The following is a 25,276-nucleotide window of genomic DNA, read 5'->3' as shown; positions in this document are numbered from 1 at the left end:
TTCAATCTTAGCAAGTAACATTATCATCTCTAAGATTGGGAATAGAATCATCACAAGCATTTGAATCAACCTTAGCAATTAGTCTAGCATTCTCATTTCTAAGGTTGGCAATAATATCATGGCACGTGCTTAGCTCACTAGATAATTTATCACATTTTTCTACTTCTAGAGCGTAAGCATTTTTAACCTTAACATGCTTCTTATTTTCCTTAATTAGGAAGTCCTCTTGGGAATCCAAAAGTTCATCCTTCTCATGAATAGCACTAATTAATTCATTTAATTTTCCCTTTTGTTGCATGTTTAGGTTGGCAAAAAGGGTGCGCAAATTATCCTCCTCATCACTAGAGGTTGCATATTTAGTGGAGGATTTTGATTTTACCTTCTTCCTTTTGCCGTCCTTTGCCATGAGGCACTTGTGGCCGACGTTGGGGAAGAGGAGTCCTTTGGTGACGGCGATGTTGGCGGCGTCCTCGTCGGAGGAGGAGTCGGTGGAGCTCTCGTCGGAGTTCCACTCGCGGCACACATGGGCATCGCCGCCCCTCTTCTTGTGGTACCTCTTCTTTTCTCTCCTCTTGCCCTTCTTGTCGTTATCCCTATCACTGTCACTTGATAATGGACATTTCGCAATAAAGTGACCGGGCTTACCACACTTGTAGCACACTTTCTTGGAGCGGGATTTGTAGTCCTTTCCCCTTCTTTGCTTGAGGATTTGGTGGAAGCTTTTGATGATGAGCGTCATTTCCTCATTGTCGAGCTTGGAGGCATCAATGGGGAGTCTACTTGATGTAGACTCTTCCTTCTTCTCCTCCGTTGCCTTGAATGCGACTGGTTGTGCTTCAGGCGTGGAGGGGCCATCTTGCTCGATGATTTTCTTTGAGCCTTTGATCATCAACTCAAAGCTCACAAATTTTCCTATTACTTCCTCGAGAGACATTAGTGTATATCTAGGATCACCACGTATTAATTGAACTTGCGTAGGGTTAAGAAAAACGGGTGATCTAAGAATAACCTTGACCATCTCATGGTCATCCCATTTGGTGCTCCCGAGGTTGCGCACTTGGTTTACCAAGGTCTTGAGCCGGTTGTACATCTCTTGTGGCTCCTCCCCTTGGCGAAGCCGGAAGCGAACGAGCTCCCCCTCGATCGTCTCCCGCTTGGTGATTTTTGTCACCTCGTCTCCTTCGTGCGCGGTCTTGAGCACGTCCCAAATTTCTTTGGCGCTCTTCAACCCTTGCACCTTGTTATACTCCTCTCGACTTAGAGAGGTGAGGAGTATAGTGGTGGCTTGGGAGTTGAAGTGCACGATTTGGGCCACCTCGTCCTCATCATAATCTTCATCCCCTACGGATGGTACCTATACACCAAACTCAACAACATCCCATATACTTTTGTGGAGTGAGGTTAGGTGATATCTCATCATATCACTCCATCTAGAATAATGTTCACCGTCAAATGTCGATGGTTTGCGTAATGGGACGGAAAGTAATGGAGTATGCTTAGGAATGCGAGGATAGCGTAAGGGGATCTTACTATGCTTCTTGCGCTCTTGGCGCTTAGAAGTGACGGACGCGGCGTCGGATCCGGATGTAGAGGGCGAGGAAGAGTCGGTCTCGTAGTAGACCACTTTCTTCATTTTCTTCTTCTTGCCACTCTTGTGTGATCGAATGCGTGAAGGGGATCCATCCTTCTTGTTGTTGGCGGACTCCCTTGATGGAGCCTTCCCGTGGCTTGTAGCGGACTTCTCACCGCCGATCACCATCTTCTTGGCGTGATCTCCCGACATCACTTCGAGCGGTTAAGCTCTAATGAAGCACCGGGCTCTGATACCAATTGAAAGTTGCCTAGAGGGGGGGTGAATAGGGCGAATCTGAAATTTATAAACTTAAGCACAACTACAAGCCAGGTTAGCGTTAGAAATATGAATAAGTCCGAGAGAGAGGGTGAAAAACAAATCGCGGGCAAATAAAAAGTGAGACACGATGATTTGTTTTACCGAGGTTTGGTTCTTGCAAACCTACTCCCCGTTGAGGTGGTCACAAAGACCGGGTCTCTTTCAACCCTTTCCCTCTCTCAAACGGTCACTTAGACCGAGTGAGCTTCTCTTCTCAATCAAACGGGACACAAAGTCCCCGCAAGGACCACCACACAATTGGTGTCTCTTGCCTTGGTTACAATTGAGTTGATCACAAGAAAGAATGAGAAAAAGAAGCAATCCAAGTGCAAGAGCTCAAATGAACACAAGTCACTCTCTCACTAGTCACTATTTGATTGGAAATGATCTATGGACTTGGGAGAGGATTTGATCTCTTTGGTGTGTCTTGTATTGAATGCTATAGCTCTTGTAAGGTGTGGGAAAGTCAGAAAACTTGGATGCAATGAATGGCGGGTGGTTGGGGGTATTTATAGCCCCAACCACCAAACTAGCTGTTTGGTGAAGGCTGCTGTCGCATGGCGCACCGGACAGTCCGGTGCGCCTGCCACGTCACCTAGCCGTTGGATTCCGATCGTTGGAGCTTCTGTCTTCTGGGCCACCGGACAGTCCGGTGGTGCACCGGACAGGCAAAGTTCAGTGTCCGGTGCGTCATCTGGCTCTGCTCTGACTCTGGCGCGCACTGTAGCGCATTCAATGCGTTCTGCAGACGACCGTTGGCGCGAAGTAGCCGTTGCTCCGCTGACACACCGGACAGTCCGGTGCTCCACCGGACAGTCCGGTGAATTATAGCGGAGCGGCCTCCAGAATTCCCGAAGGTGAGCAGTTCGGAGTTGGAGCCCCTGGTGCACCGGACACAGTCCGGTGCGCCAGACGAGGGCACACTTCGGCTGACATTTGCTCTCTGTATTTGAATCCTTTTTCAGTCTTTGTATTGGTTTGATGTGAACCTTTGGCACCTGTAGAACTCATAATCTAGGGCACACTAGTTAGTTCAATTATTTGTGTTGGGCAATTCAACCACCAAAATCAATAAGGAAAGAGGTGTAAGCCTAATTCCCTTTCAGCCGGCCAGACGCCCCTCCTTAGCTCTAGCGAGCTCTCTTCCACCCGCCATTGCCACCCGAGCCTCAGCCACCATGGCCAGCCCACCCTAGTCACTTCCAAGCCGCGCCTGCCCCTCGGTTAGCTTCGCCGGTAGCTCGTGAAGCTTCCCAAGCTCTCGGACCCAGCAGAACTTCACCGGAGAACCAATATCGTCCTCACCGGACTTCGGTCGCTCGCCTGCGCGCGTAGACCGAGCAATCCGGTGAATCGTTCTTCAATTCCTCACACACACACACCTTCCTTGATCCCTGCTGAAACTCTCTGACCCATTTTATTGATCAATTGTGCCTTGGTTAGGCCGGACTCCTCGCCGCCGACGAGCTCCCCCGCCTGCGCACGTGGACCGGCCGACTCCGACCATCCCCGACGGCGACCCGCACATCGTCGTGACCCTCAGGACCTCCCCTACACCCTCGACCACCTCACCGGAGCAGTCTCGCCGCCGGTAAGCCCCTTCGCCATTTCCTCCGCCGCGGGAACTGTTTAATTGGGGGAAGGACCTCGGGTTAGGTTTAGTGGAACCCCAGGAGTTTTTCTGAACTGTCAGTGGCACATTTGAATAGTAACCCAAGGACTAGTCTGTAATGGAAATTGAAAACACCCGCCAGGAACCTCGATGCAAAGATGTTTCCCATTTAATCATTTATGTTTAATCTTTTTAATGAACAGAGAAATTAGAAAATTCATAACTTGAGAAATATTTAACCAAAAATTGTCAAACCAATTTTGTTGCATTCTAAATATTATGGACTACTAATTAAAAATACTAAACCCCATGCTTTTAGTTTTAATTTTTAGAGTTTGAAATTAATTACAGAAACTGACCAAACCTTATTAAATTAAAGAAAATTAGTTATGCTTCTGTGCTGAACCTAAGAAAATTTGTAGATGTTTAAACCATATTTAAACACTGTTTAAAAATAGTGAGAACTCCATTATTGAAAATTTAAGTAGGGATATCTATTAAAGCCATTTTTGCCCAAAACTTAGGAAAATCAGAAAGGCATTAGAAAATAATGAGCAGTGAGTGCAATTATTTTTCCTAGCCTACTTAAGTAACAGAGAGCCTAGAAAAAATAAAGGGACCTCTAGTCCAAAACAGAATCAAAGTGAAATGTTTTATTAGGCATTAATCAAACCAGAAAAACAATTATTAGAATTATAAAAACAATATCAAAATTAATTATAAAAATCCAATGGACTTGTAACCACTAGAACTCCAATACAAAAATGATAGACACCCCAGCCCATCATTTTAGGTATGGTAAACAAATAGAACTTGATAATGGGTCATATTTCAATTAAATCATGAGCAACCCAAAAATGGTGCAATAATGGGCAAATAAATTTTGCTAGATCAATATTGAGATAGGCCACCCGAGAAAAATGCAAAACCCAATTGGAAGCTGCAAAAATAATACCCATTGTCATACTTCATGAAAAAGGCTATTTAATCCAAATAATTCCTACCACCCTTCCCTTAAGCAAAAAGATGCCAAACTTCAGAATGATTGCTCTTGCACAAAGAAGAAGCTAGGAAAAATCAGAAATCTGTTGTTTGATGTTTTTCAAATATAGTGGAAGTAGAAAGCACCCCTTTGACTAGAAACTTTAGAAAATCATAGTAAAATGACTAAGGGATATTAGTGGCTAAAAGTTTGTGCAAAGTCATGTCATAACATCTAAATGCCAACAAAAATAAGTCTTAGAGAATAACCTACTGTTAAATGGTAGTTGTAGTTCAAAACACCCCTTCTGCCCTAATGTTTGATACTTTTATCCAGAGAGAACTATTCACTCTTTAAGCCCCAAGTTTTACGACAAAGAATTATACACCAGTAAGAAGCCACTGTAATTTTTACAGAATTTTGGGAAATTTATTAAGATAACTTGTAGTTCAAACCCACTTTAAAAACATAAAAGAAATAGAGGGAAAGAAATGAAAGATAAACCTCGCCCCAATAAGTTCAACTAGAAATCTTGACAAATTCTCACTAAGGCTTTAAAAAGAATTCAGTAGAACACCAAAATGGGCTTACCACTTAGTTTAACTGAGTGTGATCTAAAATACTAAGTATACCACCAAAAATCTTTAGTAGTAAGATTAAACTCTATCTGATTTAAGTGGATCATTCACCATCAAAGTTTAATTGCTAAAGCACATATCATATCATGCATGTATCTTACTCATTGCATTCATTAGATTGTAATCTCGCTGATGGAGAGTACGTACTCGTCCCCGAGCAAGGAACTGTCTAAGAGGAAGACCAGGAGCAAGCTCCCGAGGCTGCCATCGAGGATCTCCCCGTAGCCCCAGCTACTGAAGGCAAGCCCTGGTTTTATGCATAACCGTATTTATATATGCTACTTTACTACACTTAATGCTTATAGGATTGTATTGTGCACTTAAGTGTAGGAGTTGCTTGAAACCTCTAGTTGCATGAACTTAGGATTTCTTTTTGAGATGGATACTAGTATGCTAGGTCGAATAGCTGCTTTGCTAATCAGGATCTCGGTAGAAGTCGAGTGATTTTTCTAGCACTCGCGCGAGGTCAGGAATTGATTGTATTCATCTTGATAACGGGATCTATGTTAGTCTATGGACTTGGATCCAGGGAGGATGCCTTGTCCATGAGACGGGAAAAAGGAATTAAGGATTAATGTGTGGATACCTGAGTCAAGCTTTTGAACGTACTAAGCACATGTCGGGAAATATGGTAACCGGTAAACCTAGTACCTGAGTGAAGCCGGGCGCGGACTTTATCCCTCACGCGACCTGAGACTGGGTCTCTCATGCTAGCTATGGTGGGTAAAAGTGCGGTCACTGCACGGCGGTAGCCGGGGTCAGTGGAGCATTGTATGCCAAAGCGGTGAGGCTTGGACGCGAACAGGGAATCGATGGGGACGGTTGACATGTGTGGGGTCAGAGTACCCTGACACGTCGTGTGTTTAGGTTTACCTTGCAAGGATAAAAACTCGATTCGAATCGTCTGCTTCTCGCAGCTAATGAGACTGCTTGACCCCTTGTACTACATTGAGTAAGAAGTTAAATGAGGTTACATGAGATAATTTGTTGATTGTACTAAATGCTTGTTACCATGTATGCTTAGAAGGAGCAAACTTAGCTAAGATAATGATGCTAGAATTTGAAAAGCTAAAAATTGATTTTAGAAATAGCTAGTGCTTTTGGCAAACCAAACCCCTCAGCCAAACAGCTGCATGGTCTAGAGGTAGAGGAGTAGTTTCCTCACACCGGATAAGTCTAGCTGAGTATTAGTATACTCGGCCTTGCTTCTAGCATAATTTTTGCAGGTACGCTTCAGGATATGGTTGAGGGTGTGACTTGGCCTACCACCCTGCCACCGGGTTGGACGGTCGAGTGGGATGCTGCTCTGGCAGTAGAGGAGCACGAGGAGTAGTGGGCTAGGCCTTGCCCATTTCCTCGCTATCGACGACATCGATTATCCGCTGCATCTTATTTCATGAACTCTTACCAGCAACTTGAAAAACTCCGATTTATGTAATAATTCAGTACTTTAATTTGAGGTTTCCTGTTTTATTGTATTTCTTCTGTGACTCACCTTCGAGTGAGTATGTGGTATTTGATCCTGGTTAAGTGGCTTTATCAGACTAGATCTGAAGGACTGACGGGTTATTCCGATTTAAGTGTGTTGCGGCCCTTGAGGCGTGACTTAGGCACTTAAGCTGGAATAATTCGGGCGGTTCTGCCACACCACCTGAAAGGAAAGTTGAATTTGCCATAGAGCTTATCCCAGGCACTGCCCCTATTTCCAAGAGAGCTTATTGAGTGTCCGGACCAGAGTTGGTGGAACTCAAGAAGCAAATTGATGAGTTGTTAGAGAAAGGCTACATCAGACCAAGTACGTCACCTTGGGCAGCCCCAGTGTTATTTGTGGAGAAGAAGGATGGCACGAAGAGGATGTGCATCAATTACAGAGCTTTGAATGAAGTCACTATCAAGAACAAGTACCCTCTGCCTCGAATTGAAGACCTATTTGATCAGTTGAGAGGAGCCAGTGTGTTCTCAAAGATAGATATGAGGTCAGGTTACCATCAGCTCAGGATCCGACCTGCAGATATACCAAAGACATCATTCATCACTAAGTATGGACTATATGAGTTCATGGTTTTGTCATTCGGATTGACGAATGTGCCATCTTACTTCATGTACCTGATGAACAGTGTGTTCATGGACTACCTCGACAAGTTCATAGTGGTGTTCATTGATGATATTCTTGTATATTCCCAGAATGAGCAAGAGCATGAGGAGCATTTGAGGAAAGTACTTCAGAGGCTATGAGATTGCCAGTTGTATGCCAAGCTTAGCAAGTGCGAGTTCTGGATCAGTGAAGTCCTGTTCTTGGGTCACATTATAAACCGAGAGGGATTGGTTATAGATCCGAAGAAGGTAACAACTATCTTGGACTGGAAAGCACCAAAAGATGTCCGAGGAATCAATAGTTTCATCGGAATGGCCAATTATTATCGGCGTTTCATTGAAGGTTTCTCCAAGATCGTCGGGCCAATGACAGCCTTACTGGCAAAGAAGGTTGAGTTCAAGTGGACCCTAGCATGCCAGAAGTCCTTTGAAACATTGAAGGAGAAGTTGACAACGACACCAGTACTGATTCTGCCAGATGTTCACAAGCCATTCTCTGTGTATTGCGATGCTTCGTACACTGGACTGGGATGTGTGTTGATGCAGGAAGGGAGAGTAGTGGCATACTCGTCCCGATAGTTGAAGATTCATGAGAAGAACTATCCTACTCATGATCTAGAGTTAACATCCGTGGTTCATGCATTGAAGACCTGGAGGCATTATCTTTATGGGCAGAAGTGTGATATCTACACGGACCACAAGAGCCTCAAGTATATATTCACTCAGTCAGAGTCAAACATGAGGCAGCGAAGATGGCTAGAGTTGATCAAAGATTATGAGCTAGAGATTCATTATCATCCAAGCAGATGCTCTTAGCAGGAAGAGTCAAGTCAATATGTTGGGCGCTCACCCAATGCCATATGAGCTAGCGAAGGAATTCGACAAGTTGAGCCTCGGATTTCTGAACAACACTCAAGGAGTGACAATTGAGTTGGAACCCACTCTAGAGAAAGACATCAAAAAAGGTCAGAAGGATGATGAGAAGATCAACGAGATCAGGCAGCTGATCACCGATGGGAAAGGTCCAGATTTCCGTGAAGATGTAGAAGGAGTGGTATGGTTCAAGAATAGGTTGTGCGTTCCCAACATCACCTTGATTCGGGAACTGATTCTCAAGGAAACTCATGAGACAGCATACTTTATACACCCTAGTAGTGAGAAAATGTATCAAGACTTGAAGAAGAGATTCTGGTGGTATGGTATGAAAAGAGAGATAGCAGAGTATGTGGCTAGATGCGACAGTTATTAGAGGATCAAGGCAGAACATCAAAGACCCACAGGATTGTTGCAGCCGTTGCAGATTCCGCAGTGGAAATGGGATGAGATTGGGATGGACTTTATAGTTGGTCTGCCCCGCACTCGTACTGGTTATGACTCCATCTGGGTAGTAGTGGACAGTTTAACAAAGGCGGCCCATTTCATACCAGTCAAGACCACCTATAACAATGCAGTGTTGGCAGAATTATACATGTCTCGGATTGTGTGCTTGCTTGGCGTTTCGAAGAAGATAGTATCAGATAGAGGCACCCAGTTCACCTCTCATTTTTGGCAGCAGTTACATGAAGCTTTGGGCACGCATTTGAAGTTCAGCTCATCTTATCACCCGCAGACAGATGGTCAAACAGAGAGAACTAATCAGATTTTGGAGGATATGTTGAGGGCTTGTGCCTTACAAGACAAGATAGGTTGGGACAAGAGATTACCATATGCAGAATTCTCTTACAACAACAGCTACCAAGTCAGCCTGAAGATGTCACTGTTTGAAGCGCTTTATGGAAGGAATTGCAGAACTCCATTGCATTGGGATCAACCTGGTGAAAGACAGGTGTTCAGACCAGATATTCTGCTTGAAGCCGAAGAGAACATCAGAATGGTCCGAGAGAATTTAAAGGCAGCGCAGTCCAGACAGCGAAGCTATGCTGACACCAGAAGAAGGGAACTCAGTTTCGAAGTGGGAGACTATGTCTACTTAAAAGTGTCACCCATCAGAGGAACCAAAAGGTTTGGAGTCAAAGGCAAGCTAGCACCTCGATATATTGGTCCGTATCAGATTCAAGCAAGACGTGGAGAAGTGGCTTATCAACTCAGCTTACCAGAGAATCTGTCAGCTGTGCACGATGTGTTCCATGTGTCTCAGTTGAAGAAATGCTTAAGAGTGCCAGAAGAGCAGTTGCCAGCAGAGGATCTTGAAGTTCAAGAAGATCTGACTTATATTGAGAAGCCAACTCAAATTCTGGAGACAATAGATCGGGTCACCCGGAGGAACACCATCAGAATGTGCAAAGTCAAATGGGGCCATCACTCAGAGGAAGAAGCAACCTTGGAAAGACAAGATGAATTGAAAGCCAAGTACCCTGAGCTCTTTTCTAGCCAGCCCTGAATCTCGAGGGCGAGATTCTTTTAAGGGGGATAGGTCTGTAACACCCTGATTTTGGGGTATAAAATTTCTTTCTAATTATCACCCAAAATCATGTGTTACTCTTCCTTTTCTCACTCTAGGCTTTCTCTCTCTCTAGATTATTTCTCTCTTTTCCTTTTGATTAGAAATAGCTTAAACTAGTGGAGATTAATTATTTATTTTTGTCAAAACCTTATGAGTCATGACATGTTGCATCATGTTGAGCTTAAAATATTCTTTGAAGCGTTGCACAAGTTTGAATTTATTTGAATTTGAAACCTAGTTTGAATTTGGATTTGAAAACTCTATAGAAAAATAAATAGAAAAGGAATTAGAAAATCCAGAGAAAAAGGAAAAAAGAAAGCAGCCCAGTCGGCCCACTAAGCCCAGCCAGGCCGTGCGCCCGCGCCGCCTGACAGGTGGACCCCGCCTGTCAGCGGCAGTTCTCCCTCGCGCGCGCCCTCCCTCTCTCGCTCGCTGCCCAGTAGGGCCGATCAGTCGGCGCCAGTTCTCCTTCGCTCGCGCGCTCCCTCTCTCTCTCTTTGTCTTGCGGCCCGGATCGCCAGCCGCCGAGCCGTTGCCCCGCACACCCCTTTCTTCTCTCTGCGCCGTGGGACTGCCCTGTCAGTTCCGCCCCCTCCGCGCTCGCCGTGGGCCAGCACGTGCGCACTCACGCACGTCACCGAATTTCTTGGCCATGACGCCCGTCCACGCGCCCAGCTCCCTTCTTAGAGCCCCGCCAGTGCGCCATGCACACCCCTCACCTCATTTCGCGTAGCTTCGCCCTCTCTCGCGCTCTGCCCATGTCACCAGCCACCGCCGGAGACCCGCGCCCGTGTTCCCAGCCATCCAGCTCGCCGAAGACCGCTCTAAGCCTCCCCGAGCTCCGCCCCGAGGTGAGACACCCGTCCTCGTGCCCAATTTCCCTTATTGCGCCCTGTGTTCGGCCAATTTCGCCTTCGTCGGTGCTCGGCCGCGGCGGTCCGCCGTGCTCGTGCGGTGGCCGGCCGATTTAGCCCGATCTAATCCCCCGGAGTAGGTCCTTGTGTCACCCCTGCCTCTGCTGAAGCTAGCCCAGGCCTTAGCGCGCCTTAAGTCCCCTCCCCATGGCCGGAATGGCTCACCGGAGTTCCTCCAGCCCGCACGAGACCTTCTCACCGCCATTCTCCCCTCTCTGCCCATGGATTCATGGCCCCTTCCCCGCCATTGAGTTCGCCGTGGCACCCTCTTCCTCTCTACCCAACTCCGGTGACCCCGGACCCCCCTAGCTCACGCCTGCCTCAACTCCGGCGACCTCACCGCTGCGGAGAGGAGCATCACTGCCCGCAGCCGTTCACCCCTCCCCGGTCTGATCCCCTCCGTCCGATTCAGATCGAACGGCTCAGACCGCGGGTACTGCTTCGCGCATGCGCGCCGGCCTACCTCTGATCCCCTCCGTCTGATCCAGATCGAACGGCTCGGACCGCGGGTATCGCTTCGCGCACGCGTGCCATGACGCCCTGGCCCGCCTGTCAGCGCCCAAGTCCTCTAGCGCTGGGCTCGCTCGGTCACTGAGCCCTCCCCCTCTACCGCTGACGCCCCTAGCCCCGCTTGTTAGCAGCGCCTGCGCGCCCGCGCGATCTAATCTCAGCCGACGGTTTCTGATCCAACGGTTGAGGGAGCCCGATACCCCTTCGCGTGGCTATTTTGCTTAAGAAACCCCCTGGTTTTAGGAAATCAACCCGTCGTCCTCTATTTTAGCGCATAGGTCCCTGGTTTGTTTTAATTAGACCCCTGGACTTTTATTTAATCACAGATTTAGCCCTAATTTCATATTTCAAACTTCAAAACTTGTTTATTTCATATCTTTTTCATATGAACTCCAAATTTAGTGGTTCAAATTGCAAAATGTTCACCAAATTATTCTCTGTTCAAATAAAATATGACCAACTGTAATCTGTACACTTTAATTTTTACACTTAGAATATAGAATTAAAGTATATGTTGATTTATTTATTTAATGAAATAAATAAAAGGAGAACCCTAGGAATAAAGTATATTCAATCTTGTGAGATTAGTGTTATGCATTACTTGGATTTATTTTTGGCTTAACCTCTAGGCCTTAATGACATAAATAGAATTAGGAATGTAATTATGGATAATACTTAAAAGATAATCAAATTTCTAAATGAGAGTAGTATATCTTATAATTCTAGCTTTCATTTGTTTTAATCACTACTTAAACTTTTTGAGCTATGTTCCAAACATTTAGAGAGTAATCAATTCCCCAATTAGGATTAGTCCATTTTTATAACTTGACCTCATTCCTCTATACTTAATATTGTACCTTAGGCAAAGGTTCAGTCATTACCTTTAGAATCTCTTCCACTTCGGCAGCAGAAGGTGTTGCAGGAGCTTCCTCCTCTTGGGCCGACGTCTTTGGTTTTGGGGATGCAGCTTTTCTTTTCTTTGGAGCAGCTATCTTCGGCTCAGGGCTCAGCTTTCTTTTCTCAGAAATTTCTTTGTCTTTTTAGCCAATTTGGTGCCTTCTTTGTCAAGGATGCTGGCAATCCTTTTCCTTTTCTGGCCTTCGGCATCTCCGCCCAGCTGCTCATAATCAGGGTAATAAAAATTCAAGGCATCCAACACCCGATTCAATCTTCGTTTCGGACGAGTGCCGAAGGCCGCAGTCATTAACTGATCTTCTTTCTTAGAGTAGTTGCCGAGGATATCGTTGCACATAACCTCAATTGTGTCCAACCACTCTTGGCAGGGTGCTTTAAAATGTTTCTTAAACTTGTAGTGCTAAGGCAATCGGACAAGTTCTCCCTTCTTCTTTTCTCCCTCTAGCTCCGGCATCTCCCATTCCCTCAGTGTTGGGAACACTTTAAAAGCCAAAAATTCATGCACTAAGTCTCTAGTGCCAATATGATCTGAAATCACTCGAAATTCAGCCAAAGCAATCTGACTCGGGCTTCCCATTATCATGTTGCATCGGGGCCTCGTCTCTCCGAAGGTTAGTTCTAGCGGACTCTGGACCAATTTATCTTCATCTTCATCAACTTTAACATAAAACCATTCAGACTTTCATCCGGCTGGCCATTTGCTTCGATAGCTTATCACTGGAAACTTCGTAGTCTTGCGATAAGCAAAGTTGTAGCAGCCAAAATTCTCGTGCAGACCATCTCCTCTGCTTTAGTCTGGTAGTGTAATTCATGAACTCGGCAGAAACCCTCACCGAATGGTTCCACTCCCTGGCTACGAAGGGCCCAAATATAAACACTTAACCTAACGATAACATTAGGGGTCAACTGATGAAGGTAAATCCCAAACTTCTTCAGTACAATAGCAATCATCTTGTTTAGGGGGAATCTTAAACCAGCTTTAAGAAAACTTTTGAAGACTACTACCTCATCCTTTCCTGGCTTTGGGATAGTTTCTTCTCCACCAAGACGAATTAATTCCTTCTTGGCCTCACTAAAATAACCCAGCTTCACCATTTTAGGAAGATCAGCTTCAGAGATGGTGGACTTTCCAAAGTCCAGATGACTAGGTTTACTTGGCACCCCGCAGCTGTACTCATCTTCGGAACCAACTTCTTCAACATCAGCTTGTGTTGCTTCGGCTGCAGGTGTGTCCTCCGATGAAACCAGTCCAGAACGCCTCATTGCTTCGGAAATCGGAACAGTTTCAGTGGCTTCGGTCTCATCTCCATCACGCTCAATCCCTGGCAGTGGAGCGTACTCTGGCCATTTGATTATAATTTTTTTGGAAGTTTTTTGGAAATTAATAACCTTTTTTCCGAAGCTCTTCTTGTGACGAAGCAGAATCTAAAGTGGTGCTTCATTTGAATGCAAAAGTCAAGCTTCGGCTATGGTTAAATTTTTGGCAGCAAAACAGTGCAATAGCAATGAATGTTGTGGTAACTTCACACCTACCCATCTGTTTATATAGTGCTGCAGGTAAGAAGGTGAATCGTCAAGTCTTTTACACCGGACGAACAGTCGCTCGCACCCACTGAACGGTGGACCACAAAACCCGAGAAGGTGAACCTGCATGGTGGGACCGCTTCGCGCTCGGAAATTGTATCGTTTCCCGGCAACGAGCTCAGGGAAGGTGTTTTTCGGACCTTCGGCTTCCCGAAGCCTAAGAGACTTTTTTCACGGATCAAGCTCGTTACGAAAAACGATCTAGCACCGCGAAGGGGCTACTGTTGGGACCATGCTTCGTCGCCGAAGGTCCTGAAGGAAGAAACACCTTCGGCAAAACCTGTTTATACGTGACACCGAAGCTACCGCTCATGAAGCTTCGATATTATAGCATATCCGAAGATGAAGGATCGAACCGACTTAAAGATGGAATGACTTTTTAGTCCATGAGGGTCTGAGTCATAATTGTAATCTCTTGTAAGGGGTATGATTGTAATTTCTTACAGGCTGCGTCCTGTGCCTATAAATAGTGAACAATACTCCTTTACTGTTCACAGAATTCTGTGATTGCTAACGCATTACTCTGGAATTATTGTTTTCTACCAAGGCGAAGGTATAAATGTAATTAAACATCATGTTTTAATATACCAATTTATATTATAAAATAAGTAAATGACGTTACTTATTCTTGGTATTCTTTAATGTTTTATATTTTATATTTTATTTCGTATTATTTTATCTCTGAACACGAAGGTAGGACCTTCGTGATTTATCATCCATAACCTTCGTCCGAAGCTCATTAAATCCTCAGGGAAATAATGCTTCAGCGGACGAAGGGTTTTAACATTTAACATTCTATGTTGCCTTGTTCTTAATTCATAGCATCTGAGAACAAGTCCCCAACAGATACTCATATCTAAAAACAAAAAAATGCAATAAATCTAGTTACCTTAGTCATGGGTGGGGGATTTGGGTCCAAAGTATCCACTAACCCACTTGGCATAGATTTGATCCAATATGATGCATCCCATGATATACATCTCAATTTCGCCAAGTCTCCATATTTCCCGAGGTCTTTCAGACTTCTCACTTCCCTCTTGGAATCCAAACGTTTTTTGTGCTTTTCATGGTTGAGATAATCTCTTTTGGCACCCAGATATGTTTGGCTCTTTTTCCTTTGTTGGTCTTGATTGTGATTGCTATCACCTTTCCATTCTTTTTCTTCTTAATCAAATATGGTGTAGCGGCCTTTTTGCCCACCTTATTGATATAGGTGTGGAGATTTTGCTTGTTGGTTTTTGCTTGAGATTTTGCTTTTGCTTATTCCCGGTCTTCGCCTTGCATTGGTAAGACTTGTGGCCTTCTTTGTGGCATAGCCAACAAATCACAATTTCTCCCTTCACAGGCTTGTCACTCCCGCAGTATTATACTAAGGAGGTTGAATTTCTTTGTCTTTGTCTTTCTTGTCATACAGAGCCTTGCTTAGGCGAGCCACCTCTTGTCTTAATTGCTCATTCTCCATTGCAATCTCATCCGAACAGGTTTCTATAATAACATTCTTAATGAGAACTTGATTGCATGGATTATAATCACCAATTAAATCAAAGCAGGAAGTAGAAGCATCTTTCTTAATAATTTCAGGAATTTCAACTAAAGATGCTCCCGTGATGCTACCGATGCTCTCTAGCTTGCTAGTTAGCTCATTATTATGTATGCTAAGAATTTTCATTTTCTTTAGCAAGTTTTCAATGACTTCTTGAGAGTTAGCTAACTTAACCTAAGTTTTTTATTCTTTTTTATAAGACTATCATCGGTAGTTGAGGATGAAGCATTAGACTCTAATTGCTCAATTTTAGTTGTTAGCTAATAATTTAAATTTACAAACGATTTAAATTTTTCGTATAAATATTTATAATCATTTTGATAGTTAATCAACTTATTTTTTAAAAAATTTTTAAATTAAGAGACCTAAATAAAAACGGTCACATAAAACTAGACTTCACTAGTTTTTTTACTATAATTTTCACCGGCAAAGCTGCTGCTGCCTGCAAGTCAGCGACAGACGTGCACAACAGTATATTTACCCGAATGAGCTGATAGTTAGCATAAGCCAAACACTCCGGCAGCTGTGGTGGAGACGCCTCCGCCTCCCAAACACCCGAATCAAACTAACAGCCACCGATGGCGTCGCCATCGCGGTTGCTCCCGCCCACGCCTCCTTCGGCCGCCCAGCCCCGCGGCCCGCGGGATCGCCTCGCCTTGCCGCGCCTCCGGTGCCTCGCCGCCGCCGCAGCCTCCGCCTCGCCCACTGATGGCGCTGTGCTGCTGGAGCGTGGCGGTTCCGCGGCGGTGGCCGTGCGGGAGTTCGTCACGCTTGACGAGCTCCGCGCTGCCGTGCGCCTCCGCGTCCGCACCTTCCACGAGTACGCAGACGACTCCGTCGGAACCGAGGTTGATCCCTTCTCATCTGTTTTCTGGCGTGCTGTCTGATTCGATCGCGAGACTGTTTTTGGTTCTACGATTCGTTAGTCGGGAAGGGTAGAGGAACTGGAAGACTCGATTATTTAGCCCTTTAAGTGTGCTATAGGTTGAACAAATCCAATTGTGAGAAGAATTCTGTGAAATATCACCACGGGTGTAGTAAATTGGTGTTTTTTAGTAAAGGGAATATGCATTAATATTCCAGCCTTTGTATGATCGATACATATAGCTGCCCAAAGTCCAAAGTTTGAACAAACCAATAGTGCAAAAAACAAAGTTCGCAAGTCCTGCAAGGGTAAAATCAAATAAAAGGAATTCTGACACTAAAACTCCAGCCATGATAAGCAAAAAGGTCCACCACTGTCGTCTCTAGCACACGGCACCCTCAATTTATGCGAGGTCTGCCCTCTTCCTTTTGCAGAAGCACCCAAAAGCGGATCCAGTGCATTGCCCTGAAGACCATCCGCTAAGAGGACAAAGCTCGTGTCCTGTTAAAAATCTCATCATATCGACTAAGCTAAACTGCCCAACAAATGGCAGATGCTCCTACCAAGGCTCGATATTTAAGTTTCTTTTCTATTCCTTGTAGCCAATCATTAAACATGTGTACAACATTTATCAGAGGAGGTAAATTCAAAGAAACATGTATCAATCTCCAAATAAACCTAGCATTCAGGCAATCAAAGAAATGGTGTTGTATTGACTCATCCAAGTTACAAAAACAACATTTGACATTTCCTTTCCGTTGCCCTTTGGCTAGGATTATTCCTTCGATCAAGTGAAAACTTTAATTTTGAGAGGTAACATTAGCTTCCGTTAATATGGTTATGTGGTACAACATCAGTAACGGCTTTTGCTCTATACATAGATGAACTATGAAGAGGCCATGTTGGTTAAAGATCATTTAAAATATCACTTTGATCTGTTAGCTGAACTTTCATCACGTGAGCTACTGAATGGTGCCATGCCAATAAATTATTTCCAACTAAGGATCTTCTAAAAGAGACATTTAAAGGGTTAGAGCATAGAGGCACATTAACAGAAGCACTCTTTTTCTACCAATGTTATAGAGACCAGGATATTGGTCTCTAAACGCTACATTGCCTAATTAAACATCATCCCAAAATCTTAATTGAGTCCAGATTGAATTTCCATGTGATTCACAAGTTTCAGTTTCACAATTTATGGCGTGATACTCTTGTCATGTCATTAGAGGTGTTTTACCTGTTTCAGAATACCACTTTTGTTCTGTTGTGCTGCAGTCACATTGCCACAATACCACAGCTGTGCTCGTTTCTAGCCACAAGTTATGAACGAGCATGCAGAGAGCAACCTAATCTTAATGGATGTTTTGTTAAAGAAAGAGTAAAGCTAAACTTCACCGATTCAAAGCTTCCTCTAAATCCACGAATGACACGTTGTCTGCTTTCCTAACTCCGGCAAGGTTACGGTTAGATTTGGGATTTGGGGACTTACCTGAATTTGTAGGGCTTACAAGGATTGTTGGGGAGGCTGGCCCCGGTGGTGGTGGTGTGGTGTGCGGCAGCTGTGGCACCTCTGGCCTGGCAGTGTGGGCGGGGGGGGGGGGGGGGGGGGGGGGGGGGGGGGGGGGGGGGGGGGGGGGGGGGGGGGGAGGCGGTTGGGCGGGGCAAGGACAGGGGTGCAATGAGGCAGACCAGCAACCTCCACGGGGTTAGCATGGTGGCTGTCAGCATATGCGGTGGGGCACCAAAGCTTGGTAGGAGGTGGTGCCGGCAGGGGAGCTCGGCCCGAGACGAAGATGAGGAGGAGGCACATCAGGATTGATTTAGGGCCAGGCTGATGGTGGTTGACAGTGGATCTGGCAGTGAAGGATCTGCTGTAACCGTGCAGGGAGGCGGAGGCGATGAGGGCGAGTGGCGCGTCGGATTCGGTGTTGTGTGCAGGCATGGATGTGGGCGGTAGTCGGTGGAAGGAGGAGGGAAGAAGATAAGGCGGAGATAGAGATTCAATCTGGTCCTTCTATTTTATGTCCAAGGGCTGAAAAGATCAAGTGATGGTTGCCTTTGGATTAGTCAGTTGTTGCATAGAAAGACTAAATAAAACGTTGAGGGAGTGAGGTAGTGTGTAGCGACACGAGATTGGCTGCTGCAATTGGCATTGTTTTTCCTTTAAATGAAACAAACCAAGTGGGAGAGCTGCAGATTATATTAATGAAAATGTAGGCTTAGACTAGGCAGACAAATACAATCAGAAAAGTTGCTCTGATAGTGCAACACTAAAACTACCATGTTCGATACTTAAATCATGTGTGTTCTCAAGCTCTCGACGAACTCTGGTAGGCGCTAGACATATTCCTCCTGCCCTGAGGTCAGACGACACCATCTCAAGCTCCCTTCCACCAAACTCTAGTGGTCACAATGGGAGCATGATGAACCAGGTTAGTGATACACCATGCGGTGAAGTAGGTCAGAAGCTTAGCAAAGTACCAATGGTCATGAAGGAAAATTAAAATGAGTGATCCTTTTTGACGAAGGTGAAGCTCCAGATGCATGATCTCTAAGATGCCATTGAGATTGGTGGCATCAACTTGCAAGAGGAGGGACTGGTGTTTGAAACCTTTTCTAACGTAATGCTTATGGCTGGGGCCACTACTCTTAGGCTAGCTAGGGAGGAGAGATTGATGTGGGAGATGGTCGCGGCCAAATACCTTTCCTATCTTGCTGCCCTCCTCCCTGAGGACTAGAGTTTTTGGAGTGGCTTTGAGTCCTAGATGATTTTTTTTTCAGTTTTCTATGTTTTTGGTCTCCATAAGGAGTCCCCTGTATTGGGTCTGACCTCTTTCAGACCTTTGTTTCCTTCCTTCTTAATATAATGAGACGCAGCTCTCCTGCGTGTTCGAGAAAAAAACGTAATGCTGATGGAGATAATATCCATGCCGGTAGGACAGACTGGTGCTTGAAACATGCACAGTTACAACGTCTTCGTCACACCTGGACTTCAACCAAAGAAATGTAAAGACACTGGTCTCTGGTGATGCAACTGGTCTCTGGTGATGCAACTGGTGCATCACAAGTTCACAATAGAATACTAGAAAGCTAAGTAGATAATTGTTTTTTTCTGTGATGAACTGCATGAAGCTTTATTATGTTGTTATTGACTGGTCCTTCATCCCAAGCTTGCTGTGTCTGTGTATCACATTCTTATTTTAAAGAGACATGTACTGTTGAGGTTAACCAACATAATCTGGGAAAATAAAGGGATTACAATTAAGCATGTGTATCACTAAAAAGATAGTTTCTTTTCTGGAAATCACACTCTGGTCAGGTCTATTTTGGTTGTTAGCTGAAACAAGTTTTCTTGTTGAAAAGAACACAATATGACTAGACTGGGTCATGACTTCAATACCTTATCGTTGTTTTGTTTAGGCTGTGTTTGTTTATGCAGTGGCCGGAAATGAGTTCGTAATTATTGTATCAACTCGATGTAATGATTGTGAATTAATAAAATCCTCCGCTTAGCAAAAAAGGACAGGCCTGACGCAGTGGTGAAAAGTCTTCCCACTATGCCAAAGGTTCTGAATTCGACGCAGCCTCTCTGCAAAATGCTGCGGTAAGACTTACCCTGTTATTGCTTCCCTAGACCCCCACTCACGTGGGAGCTGCCAGCAGTTCTGTCCTTCATTTATCAAAAAAATACCGTATTGTGCAGGATGCCAGGATGTAAATAGTTGTTTAGTTTAGTTCTTATTACTTCCTTATTCACTTTCCATGAAAATTTCTGTTTCTTTTTTTTATTGCACTACTGCATCATTGTATGATTGTATCGGTCCAGTAATGACTTCAGTTTTACTCGATGTTGTTAAGTTTTGTTAGGATCACAGAAAGGCTCTTGCAGATAGGGAGTTTGAAGCATTACAGGATAGGATTTCTGGGAAGATGATAAATTTTCGAAGAGTTTCTTGCATAAACGGGACTGTTCCACTGTCCCCATCATTAATGTCAGCTGAGGAACTTTGTTCTATGTGCAAGGTACAGATTATATTTCCTCACATTGTTCGTTTTTTGGCACTGTTCTTTTCCATTTCCCAACTGGATTATATGAAATTGGTAGATAAAATGTTTTTAGTTCATTTATATATGTTCTATTTTCGTTGATGCCTTGATAATAAGAAGAAACGTCTAAAGAACTTTTGTTGGCCTATAGATTTCCTATTTACTCCCCCGTTCAAACATACTTCCACATTTGAGCTTGCATCTGTTTGACCACTAATTCTGGAATATATTTTCTAAATATATTTCTACTTTATTAGTTTTGCAAAAATAGTTTCTGATACAAATCCACACATAATCTTACATGTTTCTCAACTAAATAATATAGCTAAGCTCTTGCCTTACTGATGTTTGTAGTATTTAAGGTTCTAATAAATCTTAAACGACATGCTTTTTTGTAGTATTTAAGGTTCTAATAAATCTTAAACGACATGCTTTTATGACTGGAGAGAGTAATTCATTTTTATGATCTCTTTTTTAGTGAGTAAAAGAACAACAGAAACTAATATGCTAACTTTTGCTGCAAGGATACAGTACTTTCTATTTGTTCACTTAGATAAAATATATCATTTATAATGCAATTTGCTGGCATCTCATATCTTTTTCCTTATATTCTGCCCTCTTTTTCAGTAGTCAACTATGTTATTTCTAATAAAGTAAATATGGATGCTCCTTCATACAAGGATTTGACTCTAAAACTGACGAAATTTTAGTTGGCTATACATGCAGTTTGTGGAGGATGGAAAAGAGAGATTAGTAGTTGGTAGTTTAGACCTTAATCAGTGTCTTTGGCTACCAGATGAATTGACTGGAAAGAGGCCTGGGGTACGACCGTTGTTTCCTCTTTCTACGCTATTGCAGAATACTTATGATCAAAACATATTTTTGATAGTTGTTATTGGTATTTTTGAACTTGCTTTGGTCATCGCTTTGTTGTTGTTTTGGCAATAAAGATAGACTCACTACATCTAACTTCTTTCTTGTCATAATAACTTTTTAGTGCTGCTCCCACTTTTATTTGATCATTTAAGCCTTGTTGGCAGCCAAGTTAGTTTTTTCTAACCATAGGTATTTTTTAGCATAGATAAATTGTTCAATGGGAAGAATGAGGACACAATTCGGTGAGGCAAATCATAAGTGTCTCTTTCATGACCAATAGGGACTTTGTGCGTGGGATCCAAGAATCTAAGGTTACCCAATTGAGGCATGGAGATACCTTGGGAATATAGCTATACTGCTATATTATGGTTAACCAAACTGTTTAACCATATCTTCCAGTCGAATAAAATTGTTTTATTAGTGAAGGAAAAGTATATTGGTAACGATCTATAAGAATAAGGGAGATATTTAAAGTTGTACTAATCATCGAGAAATTAAGTTGATGAGCAATACTATGGGCCTGTTTAGATCGGCTTCTAGCCATCAAAATCGGGTTTTGGCTGCCAAACGCTTTGCTTCTCAATCTGCTTCTATGAGAATTGGGCTTTGGTGCTGCCATTATTAGGTCCAGGGATCTTCTGGGTGTGTAGTGTAGAGCAGGTGTGAGTGTGGAGCCTGCTGGCACTTTTGTTGTTTGCCTCATGTGTCCTGCTGTTTTCATGCACAGAAGGAGGATGGAGTACTGTGCGCAGTAGGAGTTTTGTGGTCTCGTGTTCTGCTTTTTTGGCATTGTACTTTGGTACATTTTGGACTCTTTTCTTCTCTTAATTTAATGATGCGCAACTCTTCTGCGTGTTCAAGAAAAAGAATTGCTTCTGTGAAAATTGCCAAAATCAACATGAATGCATAATCTGTTGAGTCGTCACGACGGGCGAAATCCACCGCTTCGTAAACCCTGAACCCTATGGGCCTCTTCATCTCCCTCCGCATGTAAGGCCCATGATATCCATATTCTCATGTCAGCTAGATTATCCACGAATCTAGATTATCAGAAAAGCTTTTCATAAAAAGTTGTACCAAACAACCCTATGAAACTCGGGGAGAGGGTTATCGAGCATCATCTAAGAGGAATATCGACGATCTCTATGGACCAATATGACTTAATGCCCGGAAGGTCAAAGATGAGAGTCATTTTCTCAAAAGGACAAATGATGGAGCAATATTGGAAGCAGAAGGACCTCACATGATTTTCATTGACTTAGAGAAGACTTATGGAAAAATAACAAGGAATGTTACATGGTGGCTTTGGACAAACATAAAGTTACAAGGAAGTATCTTGGACTCATTAAGGACATATACAACAATGTTGTGACTAGTATTTGAACAAGTGATAGAGACACTTATGACTTTTCTGACCGAATAAGACTACATCAAAGGTCAATTTTGAGCCATTACCTTTTTGCCTTGGTGATGGATGAGTTCACAAGAGACATACAAGGGTATATCTCTTGGTCTATGCTTTTTGTGGACGATTAGTGCTAATTGATAAGAGCTGGACATGAGTAAATAGAAAACCAAAGTTGTCAAGAGAGATTAGACTCAGTAAAACTAAAACCGAATATACGAGATGCACATGAGGAATGAAGATGTTAGTTTGGAAGGTCAAGTAGTGTCTAGGAAGGATACCTTTATATATTTAGGATCAATGCTACAGATAGACGGGATATTGATGATGATGTTAACCATAGAATCAAAGCAGGGTGGATGAAGTGGTGTCAAACATCTGACGTTTTATACAAGAGGATACCACACAAGATAAAAGGACGGTGATTGGACCTCCTATGTTGTATGGTGCAAAATGTTGGCCTACAAAAATACGACATGTTCAACAGATATGCGGAAATACGTATATTACATTGGATTTATAGCCATACAAGATGGAATCGAGTCCGAAACAATGATATACATGATACGATAGGGGTAGCACCAATTAAAAAAAAGTTTGTCTAACAGTGGTTGAGATGGTTTAGACATGTTCAACGGAGACCTACGTAGGCACCCAATGCATAACGGGATTCAAAGACGTGATAACAATGCGAAGAGAGAGATGAAAAAACCGAAATTGATATTTGAAGAGATAGTAAAGGGAGGTTTGAAAGAATGAAATATTACCAAAGATTTAGCCCTCAATGTTTTGTTGTTATTGTACCAAAGAATGGAAAATACTGCAGGGGACTAAAATGTTTTGTTGTTATTGTTGTTTTTTGTAAGCATAGATATTGTGCTAATGCTCCAGTTTGTTCTACTGCTTCAGAGAATAAAAATGTTGTTGCATAATTGATTGCCAATAGGTAAATGAAGACATCCAGACAAGAGCATATCTAAGCAATGTCTGTGTTGCCAAGGAGCTTCAGAAAAAAGGCTTAGGCTATACATTAGTTGACAAATCCAAGAAATTAGCTCTTGAATGGGGTGAGTGTAGTTGATGCATTTACTTTTTTCATACCGATGTTCTGGTTTTTCAATTATGTATCATTATTCTTTCTTTGCTGACACCATTATGCTCATGACAAATTCGTGTGGTCGCAACAATTTTGGCAGGCATAACAGATCTGTATGTTCATGTCGCCATCAACAACGTAGCAGGGCAAAAGCTGTACAAGAAGTGTGGATTTGTTTATGAAGGCGAAGAACCTGCATGGAAGGGTAGGTTTCTGGGGAGACCAAGGAGGCTGCTTCTTTGGCTTGATATGAGCAAAGTGCTTGTGCGATCGTGCATGTAAATACATATTTAGCTATTTGTAATCATATTATTGCAATTGTTGGTTTTAATATTCGACCCAAATCTCCAATTGATTGCAGTCTGAATCATCCCTCTTTTCTGACCACACCTTTCTCAACGATGTCCTACAAAAGTTTTTGGAGGCAGATTAGGAACAAAATCCTAGAAATGCTTTAGATGTTACACAAAGGGCAGTTGGATTTGGAAAGAATTGATTATGGGGGTGATTGTGTTGTTGCCAAAAATTAAAGGGGCATACCATGTAAGAGCAACTCAAACAAAGGTGTTGAATTATGTCATATCTTAAAATATAGTGCTCGACAAAAAAGCTTTCAAGAAAGGTTCTATTTTATAAACTTTCAAGAAAGGTCTAAAATATACAACCTCGCATAAGGGATATTACCCTAGTTCCTCAACCACCGAACATTCTGTGAGACCAACTCCAGCAAATACACACTCCGCATACGTAGGCTTGATCACGGATGAGTGGTTCTTTTGCACGGTGCATTCCAACAGACACCGTATTTACACTCCCTATTCGCATGCATGCAGACTGTGACAGCTGGGTCCCGCGAGCACAGACTTTTAATTGCACCATTTCTCAGACTTGTGCGGAGAGGAGAGAGAAGACGTGGGGAAGGGGACTGCAAATACACGACGTGCTTTTTAGGGAGAGGGATACGGAGTCCGCTGGACTGATGAATAGTGTACTGCGCAGTGCAAAAAGGAGATGGGTAGCCGCATACGGAGGCTGCTGGAGTTGGTCTGACACTGCATCCCCGGTTGCTCAGTCCTCTCCGTCCTCGATCCCTATCCGTTGGCGTGCCCTCTGGCACACCCTGCCTCTCTACCCTCACTTGCCTCTGCGCGCTGCTCCTAATTGTCGATGCTTTACTCCTCACTCGTATCTTTGGAATCGGACAAAAAATTCGTCTCGTCATGCGCCGTCAGCTTGTAGTCCTACAACTTCTGCAGTTCTTCGGTCGACAATTTTTCAATAGTCGTCTTTACAATGTTGCTGGGAAACATTAGAGTGATCTCTTGAACTGACCATCTATGGCTGATCTTTGCTAGGTCACACCTCTTATCCTCAGTTAGGTTGCCAAAAAGTGTGTTAGCTCCGAATCGGGGCTAAACACTAGGGTTTCTACCGTCGGCGATGCTCCCTGCGGCATAGATGGTCTGCGGCCCTGTGTTGGACGGTCTGCGATCCTGTGTCAGGAGCAAATCTTCTCTGCGTTGAGCAAGACGGTCCACACGTGACGCCCGGACGGTCCGTGCACGAGCAGAGGCGGTGGTGATCGCCTACAACACATGAATCTCGCCCCCAGGAGGGACCTCGTTAGGGAGGAGAGATCCTAGATTTTGTCTTGGAGTCGGTATGCCACCTAAGACGCCTCTAGACGACGTAGAGTCGAAAAAATTGAAGATAGAAATGGAATAAGACTAATTACTGCTACTCATAAGACAAGAAAGTAAAGGCAATGAAATACAGATTGATTGATTCGATTGGTGATGCGCACAATAGATCGTACCCGTTCATATATATAGGACGAAATCTAGACCCGTTTCTAGGCGTC

The 25,276-nt window shown here is 43.7% G+C and overlaps 1 protein-coding gene across 2 annotated transcripts; it reads left to right on the top strand.

Annotated features, from left to right (window-relative positions):
- The first annotated feature begins 15,630 nt into the window (after positions 1 to 15,630).
- Positions 15,631 to 24,005, top strand: LOC100282162 (uncharacterized). 2 transcript variants are annotated; one of them, NM_001313838.1, is made up of 5 exons: positions 15,641 to 15,974; positions 19,859 to 20,014; positions 20,765 to 20,860; positions 23,266 to 23,386; positions 23,516 to 24,005. In NM_001313838.1, the coding sequence occupies exons 1-5, from the start codon at positions 15,705 to 15,707 to the stop codon at positions 23,695 to 23,697; spliced, it is 825 nt and encodes a 274-aa protein (NP_001300767.1). In that variant the 5' UTR covers positions 15,641 to 15,704; the 3' UTR covers positions 23,698 to 24,005. The 2 variants fall into 2 exon arrangements, with proteins under 2 accessions (XP_008661915.1, NP_001300767.1); XM_008663693.3 differs by lacking the exon at positions 20,765 to 20,860 and having other exon boundaries at positions 15,631 to 15,974; positions 23,516 to 23,785.
- The last annotated feature ends 1,271 nt before the right edge of the window (positions 24,006 to 25,276 follow it).

The sequence above is a fragment of the Zea mays genome, chromosome 10 (assembly GCF_902167145.1).
Source record: "Zea mays cultivar B73 chromosome 10, Zm-B73-REFERENCE-NAM-5.0, whole genome shotgun sequence".
Taxonomy (NCBI): domain Eukaryota; kingdom Viridiplantae; phylum Streptophyta; class Magnoliopsida; order Poales; family Poaceae; genus Zea; species Zea mays.
This window is presented reverse-complemented; position numbering and strand designations above follow the sequence as displayed.

What these genes read in the sequence shown, in the direction of transcription:
- LOC100282162 (NM_001313838.1), top strand. Translation starts at nt 15,705, where the DNA reads ATGGCGTCGCCATCGCGGTTGCTCCCGCCCACGCCTCCTTCGGCCGCC. An exon ending in ACGACTCCGTCGGAACCGAG is followed by an intron (nt 15,975 to 19,858) that starts GTTGATCCCTTC and finishes AAGTTTTGTTAG; the next exon opens with GATCACAGAAAGGCTCTTGC. An exon ending in TGACTGGAAAGAGGCCTGGG is followed by an intron (nt 20,861 to 23,265) that starts GTACGACCGTTG and finishes GATTGCCAATAG; the next exon opens with GTAAATGAAGACATCCAGAC.